The sequence below is a fragment of the Aspergillus pseudodeflectus genome (genome assembly GCF_044049435.1).
Source record: "Aspergillus pseudodeflectus strain CBS 756.74 chromosome Unknown BJX68scaffold_2, whole genome shotgun sequence".
Taxonomy (NCBI): Eukaryota; Fungi; Ascomycota; class Eurotiomycetes; order Eurotiales; family Aspergillaceae; genus Aspergillus; species Aspergillus pseudodeflectus.
In genome coordinates, this window is record NW_027263778.1 from 1,318,317 (window position 1) to 1,335,433 (window position 17,117).

The 17,117-nt window shown below is 51.6% G+C and overlaps 8 protein-coding genes across 8 annotated transcripts; 5 read left to right on the forward strand and 3 right to left on the reverse strand.

Annotated features, from left to right (window-relative positions):
• Positions 1–829: 829 nt before the first annotated feature.
• BJX68DRAFT_87866 (Yae1 family protein) lies at positions 830–1,712 on the reverse strand. The gene has a single exon (XM_071049915.1). The coding sequence runs from the start codon at positions 1,513–1,515 to the stop codon at positions 850–852; it is 666 nt and encodes a 221-aa protein (XP_070905216.1). The 5' UTR covers positions 1,516–1,712; the 3' UTR covers positions 830–849.
• Positions 1,713–3,070, forward strand: BJX68DRAFT_87919 (uncharacterized protein). Its single transcript, XM_071049916.1, has 2 exons — positions 1,713–2,782; positions 2,914–3,070. Exon 1 carries the CDS (start codon positions 1,909–1,911, stop codon positions 2,749–2,751), a length of 843 nt encoding a protein of 280 aa, XP_070905217.1. The 5' UTR covers positions 1,713–1,908; the 3' UTR covers positions 2,752–2,782; positions 2,914–3,070.
• A 1-nt stretch (position 3,071) lies between these two features.
• On the forward strand, positions 3,072–6,395 carry BJX68DRAFT_87920 (uncharacterized protein). The gene is made up of 4 exons (XM_071049917.1): positions 3,072–3,661; positions 3,708–3,846; positions 3,901–4,323; positions 4,376–6,395. Exons 1-4 carry the CDS (start codon positions 3,318–3,320, stop codon positions 6,242–6,244), a joined length of 2,775 nt encoding a protein of 924 aa, XP_070905218.1. The 5' UTR covers positions 3,072–3,317; the 3' UTR covers positions 6,245–6,395.
• Positions 6,396–7,758, forward strand: BJX68DRAFT_87927 (uncharacterized protein). Its single transcript, XM_071049918.1, has 4 exons — positions 6,396–6,933; positions 6,989–7,285; positions 7,335–7,403; positions 7,456–7,758. The coding sequence occupies exons 1-4, from the start codon at positions 6,547–6,549 to the stop codon at positions 7,681–7,683; spliced, it is 981 nt and encodes a 326-aa protein (XP_070905219.1). The 5' UTR covers positions 6,396–6,546; the 3' UTR covers positions 7,684–7,758.
• A 71-nt stretch (positions 7,759–7,829) lies between these two features.
• Positions 7,830–10,367, forward strand: BJX68DRAFT_225529 (transcription factor domain-containing protein). Its single transcript, XM_071038393.1, has 6 exons — positions 7,830–8,052; positions 8,115–8,433; positions 8,486–8,678; positions 8,730–8,761; positions 8,806–10,096; positions 10,146–10,367. Exons 1-6 carry the CDS (start codon positions 7,934–7,936, stop codon positions 10,343–10,345), a joined length of 2,154 nt encoding a protein of 717 aa, XP_070905220.1. The 5' UTR covers positions 7,830–7,933; the 3' UTR covers positions 10,346–10,367.
• Positions 10,368–10,838: 471 nt separating this feature from the next.
• Positions 10,839–12,643, reverse strand: BJX68DRAFT_252139 (SD08430p; the record flags this gene model as incomplete). The annotated part of the gene is made up of 2 exons (XM_071042500.1): positions 10,839–11,178; positions 11,250–12,643. The coding sequence occupies 2 exons, from the start codon at positions 12,641–12,643 to the stop codon at positions 10,839–10,841; spliced, it is 1,734 nt and encodes a 577-aa protein (XP_070905221.1).
• Positions 12,644–13,520: 877 nt separating this feature from the next.
• Positions 13,521–14,655, forward strand: BJX68DRAFT_261466 (uncharacterized protein; the record flags this gene model as incomplete). The annotated part of the gene is made up of 2 exons (XM_071044148.1): positions 13,521–13,593; positions 13,649–14,655. 2 exons carry the CDS (start codon positions 13,521–13,523, stop codon positions 14,653–14,655), a joined length of 1,080 nt encoding a protein of 359 aa, XP_070905222.1.
• Positions 14,656–15,037: 382 nt separating this feature from the next.
• On the reverse strand, positions 15,038–16,625 carry BJX68DRAFT_261467 (uncharacterized protein; the record flags this gene model as incomplete). The annotated part of the gene is made up of 2 exons (XM_071044149.1): positions 15,038–15,664; positions 15,717–16,625. 2 exons carry the CDS (start codon positions 16,623–16,625, stop codon positions 15,038–15,040), a joined length of 1,536 nt encoding a protein of 511 aa, XP_070905223.1.
• Positions 16,626–17,117: the final 492 nt, after the last annotated feature.

Consider the following 17,117-nt stretch of genomic DNA (forward strand, 5'->3'; position numbering starts at 1 on the left):
GGTACGGTGGCACGCGACATATCTACCATGTACGTCGTACGTAGCCATGCTCTTTCAACGGCCGCGTACCAGGTCGCAATCTCGGCGAGGGCTAGGCCAGAGACACTGAACGAGTGACAGAGCCCTATGCTGGCTGGCTGCCTGATTCGTTTGTTTTGTTTTGTCTTGCGCCCCTTGGTAGGCGCATCCCTTGGGCGGGATCTGAACTTAGGGCTTTGACTACCCGTCGATCTACTTCGAAGATCTGGCTCAGTTCTAGGTTATCCAACTTTGATCCCTTTGTTAAAAGTATCTTTTCAATAGTGTAGATATTTACTGTCTGTCCAACATGATCGTGGCATTGAACTACACTCGGGTTGCGGATGCGCGCTTGTACCTCAGGGTTAACAGGCGACATTTGTCGACCGCATCTTTGCGGCGTCACAGAGTACCAGTACAGATCCTCAAATAAGCACAGATTTAATGCCTTTTTTTTTTTGCGAATATTCTCTTCAGAGCTCGGAGATTTCGACTTCCTTGCTGGAGATCCTACTCGGGCGTGCATCGTAACCAGCAAGGGCAGAGGCAAGACGCGACGCGGCGCGGGACCACCATCTCGACCTTGCAGGCGATCTTCAGAACTGGTTGGGTATCAAAAGCCCGGCTGGTTTCCGCGCTCCGCGATGCACCCTGCTGCGGTGCTGTGCAGGAGGAATGCGCAGAAGCCTCTTCCGGCTTCCACAGCGAAAAAAAGGCTGGGCGAGGAGGTTCGGGCCAGCAGCAGCTGTGCAGCAACAGCGCTGGAAGCTGCACAGGGTACAGAAGGGTAGGGTAAGGTGGATATGAAGAGAAATTAATCCACAGCCTTGGTTAGCTCTGTCCAGCAGAACCCTTCACCACCTCTCCCTCCTTCTCATCCGAATCCCCATCGGCACCATTCTCACTTTTCGCCTCTAGTGTATCCATCGCGTTCTCCTCCCAAGCCGCAACAAACACCTTCCCCTCCCACGGCGAAAGCGCTTTGTCTCCCTTCTTCAAGAGCTGAGCTTCCGGCTTCTCCCCATCCTTCCCCTCCTCCAAACCCGCAAAAACAGCCTGCACTCCTAGCTCCTTGACCGCCTGCTTATAGAGAGCCAACACCTGCTTCCTTTTCACGCGTCTCGCTTCCTCCAATCCTCCATTACCCACACTTTCCGTGGCACCGGCCTTAACCCCAGGCTTCCTAATAACCGCCGACCCAGCCCGACTCTCATACCCCCTTACTAGCCCCTCTAGGATTCCCAGAATTGTCCCCGCGCGCATACCCAGCTGCGCACCAATCGGAAACCCGGCATCGAAACCGCGCTGGACGTGTTCAGCTTTCGAGGCGGAGATGCCGTCGCGGTAGCCGGCTGTGACGTGTTGGCGGCGGAGGGACGGGAGCTCGGAGGGTTCGAGGGTTGTGCGGGGGGCTGGGAGAGGGGGCGTTGGGGTGGTGTGAGCGTCGGGAGAGGAGGATCCGAAAATGTCATCGAGGGAATCGCTCGGAGTCGTCATTGTATTTGTTTTATTGAGTTTAAGTAGGGGAGGTGATGTTGAGGTGAGTTGAAAAGTGTGATGGTGCAGGGAAAAAAATCGGGTTGGAATTGAGATATGGGGAACCGTGGATAAGGCGATTTTAGGTAGATCGACCGGGACCCACTGCCGTTGATTCCCTTTGCTTTATTATTAGCTTTCGGATTTCACTTTCTTCCTGGTTCATTTCTCGTTGAGAAGTTGAAAGATGGAATTAGATTGTATCTCGTGGCTCACCTACCCTGTGACAAAGAGTGTGCTACTCGATGATCCCCGCTTTTAGCCCCCAAGCCCAAGCAATCATGCCATGACGCGGAAATATCGGGCTTGCTGCTCTCCCAGCAACAACTTCTCTTCAGAACCAAGAAGCATTCAATGGCTACGGGAGCACGACATCTGTTTTTTCTTTTGGCTCCGCCAGTCATTGGTGGCTACGCCGTCCATCGCGGAATAAGCAATCTCGAGTCGCGTTACCCCCGACTCCCTGTTGACGACTCAACATCCAGTCTCGAGTTCCGCACACCAAGCTCCCCATCAACACAACACAGTCCTCACATCGACATATACGCAGCTCGCATACCACTCAAAGCTCTCCTAGCACGGACTGATAACCCCAGTGAGATCACAACCGCAGACAACGCGACCCTTAGCACAACATGGGCGCGATCCGTCTTCGGAAGCCGCCTCTTCCGCTTCGAAGGGAGCGTGATCGGCTTCTTCACAGAGCGCAAATTCAACCCTGGTGACATTGGTGACACACCAGATGCCTTCAACCCAATCCCCGTCATCCCCGGTACCGATTCCAATTCCGAATCGAGCGAGCAAGTCACCGAGATAAAGCGTCCCCTCCTCCACGGCATCTTCATCGTTGAACGCCCTCCATCTCCAGACTCCCCGCATGGCCTCCTCGGCTCGTGGAAGATGTCCGATGAGCCGCGCGAGTTCTTCGAGAAGATCGCGCGCTGGGGGTATCCGTGGCGACTTATGTCCGGTGGTCGGCATGAGCTGAGTGTGTCCGAACCGTACGAGGTGCCTGGGCTAGAGGGCGAGGGGCCCTTTGTTGATGTGAGATTTGCCTCGGCGCATGATTATGAGGTTGTTCCCGAGGAGGGGGGTCTGGACAAGCAAAAGACAATTCCGGAGTGGTCGGCTAGGATGCACCGGGGATATGCAATGTTGATTTTGGACGTGGCTGTGAGGGAGTTGATGAGGAAATAAAGGGTATCTTCTCACGATCTCTGCTGGACACGTAAGGTTTGTTCTCCTACGATGATTTCGTATCCTATTTTTGTTGCAGTAACTTACTCCCTATGCCCTCTATGCTGGTAGTTACGCGCTGGCGTCCTAATTTGGAATGCTGCTAAGACGATCGAAATACAGAAGTACAAGACATGAATGATGCAAGAGCCCTACCATACTACTAACTAGTAGTATGAGCAAAACCGTCTCACTAGTACGTAGAGAGAGAATATCGCGCTGGCCGCCGCCTGTGCCGAGAAGGAGCTGCATCCCTAATCAGACTAAGAATAGAACCTCACTAAACTTGAATAACCACCCATACGATAAGCTTGGATCGCTAGGACATTTTGTTGGTTCGCAAACGCACACTGTTGGCGCCACGCTACTGCAGCTCGATCAACTCGATCGCCAGACCACTCATCTTGCACAATTTAACAAGAAATGAAACGTCACTTGCCCACCTGTCCTTATCCTATGGGGGGTTACCTCCCACCTCTTAAGAGACTGACAAGTCCGGATGGTATTCAACCCAGAATCTATCGGCCATGCCACCTACCGCAAGAAAATCGAGTCCGGAGCAACAGCGGGCACTGCTCGAAAAGTACAATATCTCAATCGAAGGTCCCGTCCGACCGCGCGGCTGGCCTGAGAAGTACAGCTCAATTTTCGCTTTAGTGAGGGATGCCGAAAAAGTTTGCTATGAAGACTACTACAGAACAGATGTGAGAAACGACATCGCAAGGCTTCTGCAAGTGGCCCAGATGAGCAATCGAGTGGAGGAACTTGTCAGCCGAGCGTATAACTTACGCATGTCCTCTGCCAACGAGGAGACCTGGCGGATGGAGACTGAAGAGTTGATCCTGCAACGGTTCAAAGCTGAAGTCGACTGGTAGGTAGCTTTAAGCTATTCTATGGACGAGAGGCTGACTGGCAAGCCATATGTGCAATAAACGTCGCTGGCTCTCAGATATACAGGCCCTTCCATCTTGCCCACTAGCAACCGAAAAGCTGAAGCGGATACGATCAACTAGAAGTCTCTGCCGTTGTGAAGAGTCTGTGAGAGCAAAATGGCTGGTAGGTGACCCTGACTTTTCATTTTGTCATTGACTAAACACGAACCTCTCGTAGGCCGAGTCAACGCCGCAGCAGTCATTCATGGCACACGCAAGCTGCACTGTCGTTGACAATTCAATGCTTGAAATACAGAATAAAGTACTGGCACATCACAAACCTGACCGCGTCATCAGTCTGGAAAGAACCCATGATATAAAGCGCTTGATGGCCGCAAACGACGATATAACTCCCACCGTCATCAAGGACGATATGGACTCGTGTTTTCCGTTTCTTGTTATAGAGGCGAAATCGGAAAAGCGCACCGTTGGATTCGACTCGATTGAGCGACAGACAGCTTTTCCAATTCGCGCCATGCTGGATATTCAGAAACGCCTGGAAACTGCCGGTTCAGCACAGATGAGTCCGCTAGTATGGTTTCTGGCTAATCGTGGAGATGAATGGAGAGTCTATGGATGTGTCCCAGGTCGGGCTCGTGTAGTAAGTTTCTCAAAGCCCAGCGTCATGATACGAGCTGATTTTGGATATGAAGCGGATCATCGACCTATGGCATGGTTGCATTCTTCGTCATGACTCGTCTTTGCAACTTCTTTTGATCATTGACTTGATATGTGACTGGGCAAGAGACATTTTTACCGAGCAGGTGATGTCCAGCCTGCGCCGACGGGCAGGACCGAACTATTCTATGATTGCTTCGTCAAGCACTTTTGATGAGGTGGTTCTCCTCGAGCCTGGCTTAGCCCGTGACCCATCAAGGTCCAGATCAAACACCCCCAGGCGAGGCATGCCTGAAGATGCTCAAGAAGAGGGTGCCCGGTCTGAGGTAGACATCAAGATTGAGGCTTCAAGGGCCCTCGATGAGGCCCGTTGTCTCGAGAATGGCTTAGCTCGTGACACGTCGAGGTCCAGATCAATCACTCCCAGGTTAGACTTACCTGAAGATGCCCAAGGCGCGAGGGCCCGGTCTGAGGTAGAAATCAAGATTGGAGCCGAAAGTGGCCACGAGGATACACAGCCCAGGGAAAACCCAAGTCCAAAAAGCATTCCTGCGATATTCGTTAACGACTCTGTCGAAGCCAGCTCAGAGATCGAATCGGAAAGAGCAGTTGGACGAGAGTCTACGGTTACTACCATGGACGGCACAGATACACACGACCAGGTACATCCAAGAAAGCGCTCAAATCCGACAGCAATTCCTGAAGAACCTTATGACAACGGTTTTGAGCCAATACCAAGCATCGAAACAGCAAAAACAACCGAGGTAGGCTCTACAAATGCTGCTACCGTGGAGGGCACAGATACCCGTACAGACCCAATGGGTGGAGAAGCCTCTATTCCGACCGTCTCTGCGGCACATTCACCCAAGCCACCTCAAGCAGCAATGAATGATAATTGCGATGACAGGGGTCTTTGGGCTCAATATGTCGTGCGAACAGGCAAGGAGGACGTAAAGCTTCTATTTCGGCATGTCTCTCTTCCTGAAGTTGCCTACGGGCTAAATGACATACTGAGGGCTATGGGCCCCGCAGACACCGGAGAGACTGCCCGAAAACTCCTGTCACTATTCAATCGAAACGACCCATTTGTTGTCGAATCGGGATATATCAGCAGGTTACGAAAGGCCTGGGGTGGGGACGCTGAACATGAGCTCCGGAGAGCGCGTAATCTCTATGTTTGTCTTGTATGGCGAGCGAGATTTGATTATCAGAGCTGGACATTGGTCAAAGAGCTTTCCTGCATAACAGCGTCAAAGGAAGCCATTGAAGCCCTTACAGCAGTCAGTAAAGTTTCAACCGTCAACGATGAATTTCGAAGGAAGCCTGAAGCCTCTACGCGGGCGATCCGCCTCCTCCATCCGGTTCGATACCTCCCCATAGCGGAAGTAGTACAGGCCGCAGCCAAGAATCAATGTCTTTACCTACAGGCTTCTAAAGGGCACGCAGGTCCTCACGGCTGGACAGAAGACCAAAGCAAAGCCGCAATTTCCCAGTACTTCTGGAATTGCTTCGACGCACAACGCCACGCGTTCACGGAATGCTCTGGGCTTATAGACTTGACCAACGAAGGAAGGTCACACATGATGGGCTCGAAGAAGGATGTCAGTATCCTCCCGCTTCTTCAAGTACCGGACATTGCCAAACAGCGAGGGATAGCTATCCTCAAAAGACCGGATGATATAAGAGCGAGTGGAGCAGAATACTGCATGTTTGCCTTTGATGACTGGCACTCAAAGCTACCTGTTATAGGCAACGCCATCAAAGCGTTCTTGGAAGAGGGTCATGGATGTCTATATGGTAATGGTCAACAGCTTTCAGCGGCCGATAGAAGGGCACTGGCTCGTTGGGCGAGTGTCCTTATGCTCATGCAGAAACGCACAGTCAAAAGGAGAAGATACTTTTAGGGAGCATGACCGCCAGTTAGGCACCCAAAGCTGCGTGTGCTGTACACCACGGCTGGGTGGATCCCATATAGGGTTGGCTAAGCTAACTCTTAGCACCGGCCCGGAGATGCTAGCGCCCCTTCAGCCCCAGCGTTCTCCGGGAGTCCGGGAACCCGGGACTATACAGCGCCCAATCTCCGGCTTCGAGTGGTATAAAATGGGGTATATACTCCGTCGTACACTGCTCACCACCACCATCATCAACAATACCCTAGGCAGCATCAGGACTGTGATCATCGGTACTTTCAATTTGTCCTTCCACGATGCCTATCGCTATCGACCAGGCCTTCCCTCCTGCTCCCAGCTTTACGGAAAACAACATTCCAGACCTCACTGGCAAGGTCGCTATTGTTACAGGATCATCCTCGGGCGTCGGCTACCAGTCTGCCGTCATCTTATATTCGAAGAATGCCACCGTCTACCTCGCGGCGCGCTCCTCGGACAAAGCTGCCAAGGCCATCACGGCGATCAAGGACTCTGCAGAATGCGCAGGGAGTCGAGGCACCCTGAGATTCCTGTTGCTTGACCTCTCTGATTTATGCAGCATAAAGGCTAGCGCACAAGAGGTCTTGCGACGAGAGACTCGACTGGATATCTTGATCCACAATGCTGGTGTTATGAGGCCACCAGCTGGCAGTACAACCATTCTAGTATGTCCGGACACAGTGTAAGGGTCAACGACATAGCGGGGCTAACATCGCACAGGGACATGATCTTGAGATGGGAACCAATTGCCTCGGCCCATTCACCTTCAACGACCTCCTTCTCCCACTCTTAAAACAAACCGCGGCAAATGCCCCAAAAGATAGCGTGCGAGTTGTATGGCTATCCTCTATTATCGCTCACAGTGTTGTACGCGGCGGATTTGTGTTTGACGATCGAACCGGAGCACCTGCGGTGCTCAAGGACCCCATGGAAAATTACATGCAGAGCAAAGTTGGAAATGTCTTCTTTGCCAGCGAGATGGCCAGACGTACGGGCAAAGATGGGATTCTGAGTCTGGTTGGTCTCCCCCCTCACATGTGGCAGTGCTGGCACTAATGCACGATAGAGCGTTAACCCGGGTCTTATGAAGACTGAGCTACAACGACATGGTGCTCCCATTATTAGTACTATTATGGTAAGTCGATGGTCTCGCAGATCGAGGAGCCACGAGCTAATAGCAGGTGTAGGGCCTTGCCTTTAAGCCTCCTCGCTATGGTGCATACTCTGAGCTTTTCGCTGCCCTCTCCCCTCAGATAACAGCCAACCATAATGGAGCATTCATCATTCCTTGGGGTCGATTTGGACCGATCCCTCCCCAAATCAAAAAGGCATTGTCGCCCACGACCGAGGGTGGGACTGGTGTAGCAGAGAGATTCTGGGATTGGTGCGAGAAGGAAACGGCTGCGTATCGGTGAGCCAGGTGAACCTGAATGTCGTGTACGCCTATAGATTGATCGATTCAATGTATGTATAATACTGCCAAGCTAGACATGATGAGAGATGATTCTACAGTGAGCCATCGTGGCTGAGCCATAAGCTAGCAACGTAATTGCGGCTGACGCCTGGGCTTGTGGTTTTCTTGGCGTCTTTCAGCTGGCTCTTTTTCCTGATCTTCAACTTCTTCTGGACGCTCCTTTTAAGGCGGGGGAATCTCGAACTGGAGTCATGGACTCGGCTACGACATCCTCACCCGCTACTGCGTTCCAGCTCGCCCTTACTCCAATGGACCAGGCCCGGGCTCCTTCTCGAAGCATTCTATCCTGTACCTTTTGTCGACAGAAAAAGTATGCATACTCCATCCACCACCACCAAATTTTCGTATCCTACAGCTAATCATCCTCGTCAGGTTGCGTTGTGATCGCCTCCGCCCGTGTAATAGCTGCATAAAGCGTGGCCTGCAATGTGTCTATGTCAACCCAACCCCTGCTCCTCGCAATGGCTCCGCTCGCTCAACCAAGCATCTGCAGCAGCGCATTCGACAGCTAGAGGAGCTGGTCAATGTCCAGCGCAAAATCGAAAGCACACCTACTAAACTAGGCTTTGAGAGCGAGAGTCAACATGGTAGCTTCGACGATGCCATTGCCAGCTCTCTTGGCAAAATTCACGTGGGAGAGGCAGGCATGAGCTACGTCTCTGGGGCTCACTGGGCGGCTCTTCAAGATAGTGTACGTTCGACCTATCGTTGATCATCATCTTCTAGTTACTGACTATATACAGATTGCAGACCTGAAGGAGTGCCTAGAGGCTGATTATTCCGTCAATCAGCCTTCTCAAAATTTCCACGGCCCAGCACTTTTGATAGGAATGTGCCCGCCAAGTGATAAGGACGAGATCCTGGAATTAATTCCTCCAAAGAACGTAACCGACCGACTAGTGTCGCGGTTCTTCAATTCCATGGAGCCGGGAGTTGGTAAGTAATCCCCTGAAAATACGACGACCTTTCTAATGAGCTCACTATCAGTTGTTTTACATGCCCCTACATTTCAAGCAGAGGTTCGTCCCCCCAGCCTGAGGGAAACGCCTACTAACTCTACCAGTACAACCGCTTCTGGGATAATCAACATGACGCCAGCTTGACATGGCTCAGTCTGCTCTTCAGCATCATGAGTCTAGCCATATTCGTCAACTGCCGCGCCGAAGGCGAGCCGGCTAGCCCCATCCCCAATCCCGAGGAAATGGCAGATGAATTTCGACTACAAGCGGCTTATTGTCTAATTAGGGACAAATACACAAAGCCATCCAAGTACACTATTGAAGCTTTACTTTTGTACGGGCAAACTGAATACTTTCGCAGCCCAGATTCACAATACGAGCTATGGGTGCTGTTCGGAGTTGTGATGCGCTTGGCCATGCGTGTTGGCCTCCACCGAGATGGTTCTCGCTACCCCGGAATATCATGTTTCGAGGCTGAGATGCGGCGGCGCATCTGGGCTCTCATGTCCCAGTTGGAATCACTGTTTTCCTTCCAAATGGGGCTACCACGAATGATCCACAAAGGCCTTTCCGATACGCAATTGCCTCGCAATTTATTGGATAACGACTTTGATGAACAATCCACGACACTGCCACCCGCTCGCCCGGAAACAGATTTTACCGCAGTCTCGTATCTGATCGCAAAGGGTCGAATTGCTGACGTTTTCGGTCTGATTACAGACCATGTGAATTCCACGCTTCCAGGCTCCTACCAGTATACCGTTCAGCTGGATCGGCAGCTAAACGAAGCCTATGCCGCTGCCCCGTCGAATCTACAATTCCGTGGTGTCGGTCAATCAGTAACTGAATTGCCCGTGGTTATTATTGGTCGATACAACCTTGACATTCTCTATCAAAAGGCCCGTTGCGTACTTCATCGAAACTACCTATACGACGGAAGATCGGATCCGCGGTATGCCAACTCTAGACGGATTTGCATTGACTCGGCCATCAAACTATTGCGGCACCACGCAACCATAGATGCTCAAGTTCAGCCAGGAGGAGTGTTGTATTCGGGTAGATGGTATCTTTCCTCACTTACTACTCACAATTTTGTCCTGGCCGCCATGCTCCTGTGCCTCGAACTGCACTACATTTCTGAAGGCTGCGGCCAAATAGTAGATGGAGATGTCTATTCCAAGGAGGAGCTCTTTTCCACGCTGCAAACGTCGCGGCAGGTCTGGAGCAAATACAAAGAGAATTCAATAGAAGCCTTGCAAGCCTGGAGAGCAATCACCGTTATGCTGGAAAAGCTGGACGGATCGACCGCTACAGCGACTCCAATCACTGACAGCCACGACACGTCATCCGAGGACAAGCACGGTGCGGACGTTGGGACGCAGTTCACTTCTCCCCGTAGGTTCCTCCAGGCAGTTGACCTCCTGCCCTAGCTAACGAGTAGTAGAAACTGGAGTCGAATCGACTCTCTATAGCCCTGCACCTGCCAATCAACAAAACTTTGAAAATTCCATGGCATCGATGATGTGCGTCCCGGACGATTTCATGATGGACAACAACATCTGGGACTTTTCTCACAACATTGACTGGGTAAATTCACAAACCGCTAATATCTCGCGACTAGAGATGTCTGACATGAAACTATAGGTCCAATGGGACGCGACAATGCAGAATTTCGACATGACAGGGAATAGGGCTGGTATGAGGGCAAATCAGTAAACGTCCTTGGCCACGATCATGACCAGCATGCCCTAAAACCACTCTACGCGACTCAACAACTGTGGATACCGACTATATTTTCGTTGCTAAGCCATGGTAGAACTCCTCGCGGCAGCTTTTGCATATATGTTCTTCTTAGCGTGTTAGATACCAACCCCGTTCTTATGACTACAAGATCCCAACCCTAATAAATATGTCTCCTCTCCTATGCAGGAAGATTCATTGTTCCTCCCAGATCTAGAGGCGTAAACCAGAACAGGCATAGTGAAAGTTCGAGTCTTTCAAACCTATACAAATGATACACGCTTAACGGGCGCCAGAAGCTAGCAAAATCTAGCAATACATAAACGGATTAGATCTCGTCTATATGCCTCTAGCTAATACTTGATGTAAATATGTATCTCTTTATGAAATGTACCAATCAATCCCTCCCCGGACTCAACCTCCAAGCCCTCAGCGGCAAACTTTGAAGCTTCAACACAGCAGGCTTGATGAACATGACAAACGTCACGGTCCCAATGATCACACACAGGATGTTCGTCATGTAGTACCCGTCCCGCGTGACGTTGCAGGTGCCGCCGCCGTCCAAGCACCGAGCTTTATCGTGTTCGAGCGCGCATGAAAAGGGTGAAGTTACAAGGTCACCCTTTAACGTTTCGGCGGCGGGCTTCGAGGTTGGTGGTATGCAGGTGGCGGAGGTGAGCATGTCGACCAGTTTGAGGATGAAGTAGCGTGGGAATGTGCCGCCGAGGTTCGAGACGCTGGAAGATGAATTAGTAAGTGTGAGCAAGAAAGAAAGAAAGAGAGAAATCTAGGTAGATGAGGGACTTACGTTGCGAGCATGGTCATGTAAGTACCGCCAATGGCCGGGTCAGAGATCCGCGCGTGAAAAGCCGAGACAGCCACGAACATGACCGTGTTCATAAACGTCGAGAGAACATGCTCGAGTATCACGGTCAAGAGGTACCAGGCCGGGATGTCGGAGCCGGACGGATAGATCATGACCGTGAACTGAGCTAGGACGGCGGCGGCAAGTCGTCCGACGAAGGCCCAGCACCACAATCGCATGGGGGTGTACTCGGTCGACCATTTACCGGCGTAGTAGCCTAGACCGATCTCAAAGGGAAAGTCGATGAGAACCACCAGCGCCATGTTATCCTGGCCGAAGCCTTTGTCGAGTAGTTTGAGACTGGTCACTCCGTCATTGGCCTGGAACCCGATTTTCGCAATCAGATGCACGATGATGATCGTCTGAACGTTTTTGAGTTTTAACACGCTCCACATGCTGCGGTATACAGCTGAGATGCTGTCCTTTTCTGACACCTGATCTTCCTTCTTCATGAAAGCCAAGCAGGTGGTCACGACCAGATAAGCCCAGCCCCAGATTGTAAGGTATGTCCCTAGAGAAAGAAGGCCAGTTTCTGCAGGCGTGGTGCGGAACCAGCGATTCGCAAAATCCTTGGAGTTGAAAGCCAAAAAGACCGTATACGACAGAAAGTGACCAGCCGTCAGTCCGACAGTCTGCGCAGTCGATGCATACGAGATGTTCGGCGGAGACATGAGGGTGATAGCCCACCCGTCCACAGCAATATCCTGGGTAGCGCAGAAAAACACCAGCAAAAACCACCAGTATGTGAATTTCCAGACACCAGCCCCGCCATTGGCACCAGCTTCTATCATCATCTCTTCAATATGTTTGCCCAGGTAGATCATTGCCAGTCCAGCAATGACCTGTATAGGAGTGATCCAACTCTTTCGCCGGCCAAATCGGCGGCTCCATACCGCATCCACAATAGGACTCCAAAGTAGTTTGAGCGAATACGGGTATGATGCGAGCGAAAAGACACCAATTTGTCCGTAGGAAAGATAAGGTTTAAGCAGGAAGGGGACCGATCCCGTAGCCAGTCCCATAGGAACACCCTGCAAAAAGTATAGCAGACAAAGTAGCAGAAAATTTCTCTTATCGCTTGACGGCAGGTCGGCAAAGCTCGTCGTTGCCAATCCAGGCGTTTGAGGGGTCACCGGTGGATCCTGGTCAAGGGAGAAGCTTGTCCTAGACATGAAGCGATCTGCTCGCGCGGAGGCAGTGGACTCGGCGGAGGTGTCCCGCTTGCGCATCTCAATGCCAGAGTTCATCTCTTCGGGAGCGTAGCCGTTTTGGCCAGTCGCAACGCTGAGTGTCGGCTTCGAGCGACGTTTGGAGAGCGTGTGGTTCTTGCGCTTCATCTGGGAGCTACGGCCACGGTGGGAGGAGGATGACGGTGCGTCGCCAAGGAGTCGCGTGCCGGGGTCTGAATCGGAGTGAGACGCGTCGGATGCGGAGTCTGAAGGTGAGAGAGATGGTCGTTTTCTATGTTCTGGCGAGTGGAGAGAGGATTGATGTTCTTGTTTATCTCTGCTGCATGCTAAGGTTTCGAGCTGGACCTCATCGGTGTCTGGGGGATTGTAAGGGTGACGAGAGCTGTAGCGGGCCTGGACATGGAGGGAAGATAAGGCAGAGGAGGAGACAGAAGGACGGCGGAACGACGGAGGATGGACCGGACTATCCTGACTCGAATTGGACATGCGAGGGGAAATGGAGGAGGGAGTGGCGGTTGATTCAGGATCCAGGTTTCAGGCAAGCTGGCCTCATCTCAGGGTCCGCAATGAAAGGAGCCGAGGAGGCCACTGGCTGGACCCTTCGATCTGCACGTCTTTTTCGACTTGTCGTTGGCTCTGCAGGAAAGCAACCACGTCATGCCCAAAGGTACTCAACTCAATGAGCTGAGCTCTTGAGTTGAGCTGTCTCCTCTGCTATTTGTTCAAATTCTCCGTTGAGGAACTCGGAGACGCGCATCGCGCTCTACGGAGGACGCGGATGCAGACAATCCGAAATCGTCCCCTCAAAGGTCTGATTTCTTAATGATCTCGAATCCATGGATAGAAAAAAAGTGATAGCCATGTTCCTGCTCATAATTTACCCCAGCTTTTTTGTCTAAAAGTAATAATAGATCGGTGATATGAGACAAAACGAATATAGTCACGTGAGTTCCTCACCAAAACAATCGGACGCATTCAGCGGTCCTCTAAACAAAGATCCGCCTCCAACCAGACAAACATCACCATGAACCTGAACGACCCCGCAACCCAGGCAGAAGAGGACCTGGACGCCGAGATCTCCTCCATTCGCCGCGAAAGTCAGTGTCATTCCTATGCTCGTCACTTTCAGCAACACTAACCGTCAACCCACAGTTCGCAAACTGCAACGACGCCGCCGCTTCCTCTCATCAAGCATTCTCTCCTCCGCCGCGCTCCAGAAACGACTTAGCAGGCCAAATCAAGCGCCCGAGCTCAATCTCTCGAATTTGAATGAAGACATCTCCCCCGTCGTCCGCGCTGCCGGGTCCCACGCGCATTCAAATCATCACCGCATCGCCTTCTCCACCACCACATTTCCATTCAAAGATCCGTCACCGACTCTTGACAACGAAACCGATCGCTCAAAAAATTTACTCGGTGCGCGCATCGACATTTGCGTTCGAAACGGCCGCTTCACGAAACCTTACTACCTTCTCCTACAGAAACTCCGGACGGACGGGCACAATTATGGCAGTGTGCGGGTGAAGGTTCATCGACACACAATACCGGCATTCATACCAGTCGACCGATTGGAGCGTGTATTCTTACCCGGAACACTCTCTAAAGCCAGCGCCGGCGATGGCGATGGTACCGAGGAGGCGCAGCCACTGATGAAAGGGAAACAGGGAAGCGCGCGAAAACAGGATCTCCGCGGATTCATCCGCGAAGTACGACGCCAACTAGTCGCGTGGCACATGCGTCTAGATGCAGTACATTATCTTCGCGATCAGATAGGCGTGATTCGGCGGGGTGTGGATGCATATCCAGATGAAGAGGAGGATGGGCCATGGGAACGGGGTATCCCTATTGATACCGATCTCGATTCGGGCGTTGGGGTTCGTCTGAAGCGGAACGAGTTTGGAATTGTTACGCTTTCACCGACGGCGCTGGAGGCTTCGTATATACGAGTAGAGTGGGAGGATGGGCGGGTTGGGAGATTCAAGATCTCAAATTCGGGCTTGGTTGAACGTGCAGTCGTTATTGGTGATAAGGGCAGAGACAAGGCGCTAGAGGCCGCGCTTACAGGGGGTGATAAGAAAGTACTCAGTGTGTTGAGTCGATTGAAGATGGGAGCATTGGCAGGCAGTGATAGCAGCCCATCCTCGTTAGATTCGGAATAGCCTACCGTCAGGAAACTGAGATGATTGAGTCCAAGTCAGGATCATATTTTGTAATCTGCTGAGCTGATAGCACCAACAACGTTTTAAGAGTTGAGTGTATCTATTAAACAAAGCATCGGCCGGCATAATCCACCGCGATAGCTATCCACGGAAAAAAAGGTGTAAGACAAAAGCCACCAGGATGACAGCAAAAGGTCGCGTACAAGGAATCGAAGAAGAAGAAATCACAAGATAGAAAAACCAATCACAGGCCAAAAGGCCAAGAAACTGAGACATTATGAGAAATGACTGAGATGATCCGCTGATGTAAATGCTGCATCTGAGAGTGCGATATATGAAAAAGGGTATCAAGTAGGCGTCAATTCATAAGTTAGAGCAAAGGTCATGATTTCTGACGGAGTGTTTCTGAATCCTGGTCGGTGTCCACGACGCATATTGCAGAGTCGCGCGTTTCGGATTGCGTGTCTGAGAATGAGAGCGGAGGGAGGGGACCGTATGGCTTCTCGTGTTGATCTTCGAGTTTCTTGCGGAGTATAGCTTCCTCAAGGACCCATCGGTAACGGAGTCTGGTCTTTTTAGCGTCGAGTGATTGCACGAGAGTCGCTTCTTCCTGTTGATGGGCTTTCTGGAGTTCAGACCATTCCACGGTATGTTTATCAATTAGGGCTTCGAGTTCCCAGTTCATCCGAGCAACGGCCTCTTGCAGACGAATCTCCTGCCGGTCTCGGAGCACTTTGATCTTGGCTTCATGAAGTTGATCCATGGCATCGTAATCGTGATATTCCTGTGCCAGCTGTGCCTTTTGCTGTTGCGTGAAACTGCGACCGGTCGTCAAGTCGGACCCTGAAATGGATGGAGATCGCGAGCTTGGAGGGCTTGAGCTGCTCAAATATCCTTCCATGTATTTTATTCGTGTTCGGGAGTTTGTTTTGGCCCTTTCGAATTCCCGTACTTGCTCCATCTCTACCACCAATTGCCGTTCTTCCATGCGAGAGGCATCTGCGATATTCTAGATAGAGGTTAAGAACATGAAAGAAGTACAAGTCGCTTGGGAGTAATACCTTCTCACGCTTCTCATCCTCAATATGACGGTTATGCGCCAATGTCTCCTCCACCTTTGTTTGTTGAATGCGCCGCAGCTCACCGACCAGATTATTTTGAAAGGATACATGTCGATTTCTTTCCATTGTGTGTGCTTCGCGCAGTTGTTTCAACTCGGGATTCGCAAGACTCCGCAGCAGAGCCTCGTTGTCGAACACGGGGACCTCGAGTTTCAGGACTTCTTCCTCATCATCCGGGGCAAGCGATCGGCGTGAGTTGCTTGGTTTTGATTCCACGTAGAGTTTCTCAACACCACTTTCGCCCTTGGTAAAAGTGATTTGCGCGGCGGGAGGAAGAAGTACCGTAGAGGGGGTCCTTTTCTTTCGAAAGTGAATTTTTCCAATCGCGGACTTGATACTTGAGCGCCGTCTTTCCTTCTCCTTCTTCTCGCCGCCGTTTATCACGCTCAAAAGCGAACCTCGGTGTCCAAAAGGTCTGATTGTAATTGCGTCGGTTCCTTGTGCTAGTTTGCCCTCACTCGAGCTATACGAGGTCGGGCGCGTCGATAGCGAGGCAATGGATCGAGTGCTTCCACCCTTGGCGGGATTTGATGAGAGGGTATATTCGGAGAGGGACGAGCCCAGCTGATCGAGAGGTGCGGATTCTTGGATTGGCGAGGCGTCGCATACCGAATTGCGGTCTGTCGAGGAACTGGAGGAGAGGATCGGAGAGGAAAGATCGACCATTCCAGAGGCGATTGAAGCAGCAAGCGACGCCACAATCTCAACATCTGGAACTTTGAGCCCTAGTTGTTTCGCATCTTCCACCAACTGCTGTTCCCGCGCGCTCTCCTGCTCCCCGGACGAAAGTAAAAGGACATGTCGGCGGTACTGATCATCATCAATACCGGCAAGCTTCGTCGATGCCATAACACAATTGCAGGCCTTTTCGTTACCAGGCACACATGGAGCGCATTTATCGTCAACAGATTTATCGGACACGGACATGAGGCGGCAGGCGAGAGGACAACCCCCCTATAATGCGACAAACCGAGGCGGATGTTGAGGCCGAAGGGAGTGCTAGGGAAACACGGGATGCGCAACACTCATCGACTCGTCCACAGTACTAGAAGCACAGTGGACGAGAGAAAACCGTTCCAGAGCAGCATTCGACTTGCGTGGGGGAGAGAGAACTCGAGGGTGAAGATGAGGGACGAGGTGGGAGGGATAACACGAGAGGGGAGCTCAGCCGTGGTGAATGGAGCTTTGAGGGACAACCTGATTCGGGTCTGGAGGCCCGCTCTCTTAATTTAACGCAGTTTAGCAGACATTAATTCTTCTTCACATTAGTGCTTGATTGTTGGGTACTGTTTGCGATCAGGACCCGCCTGACCAAATCATGATTACGCTGCGACCGACCGA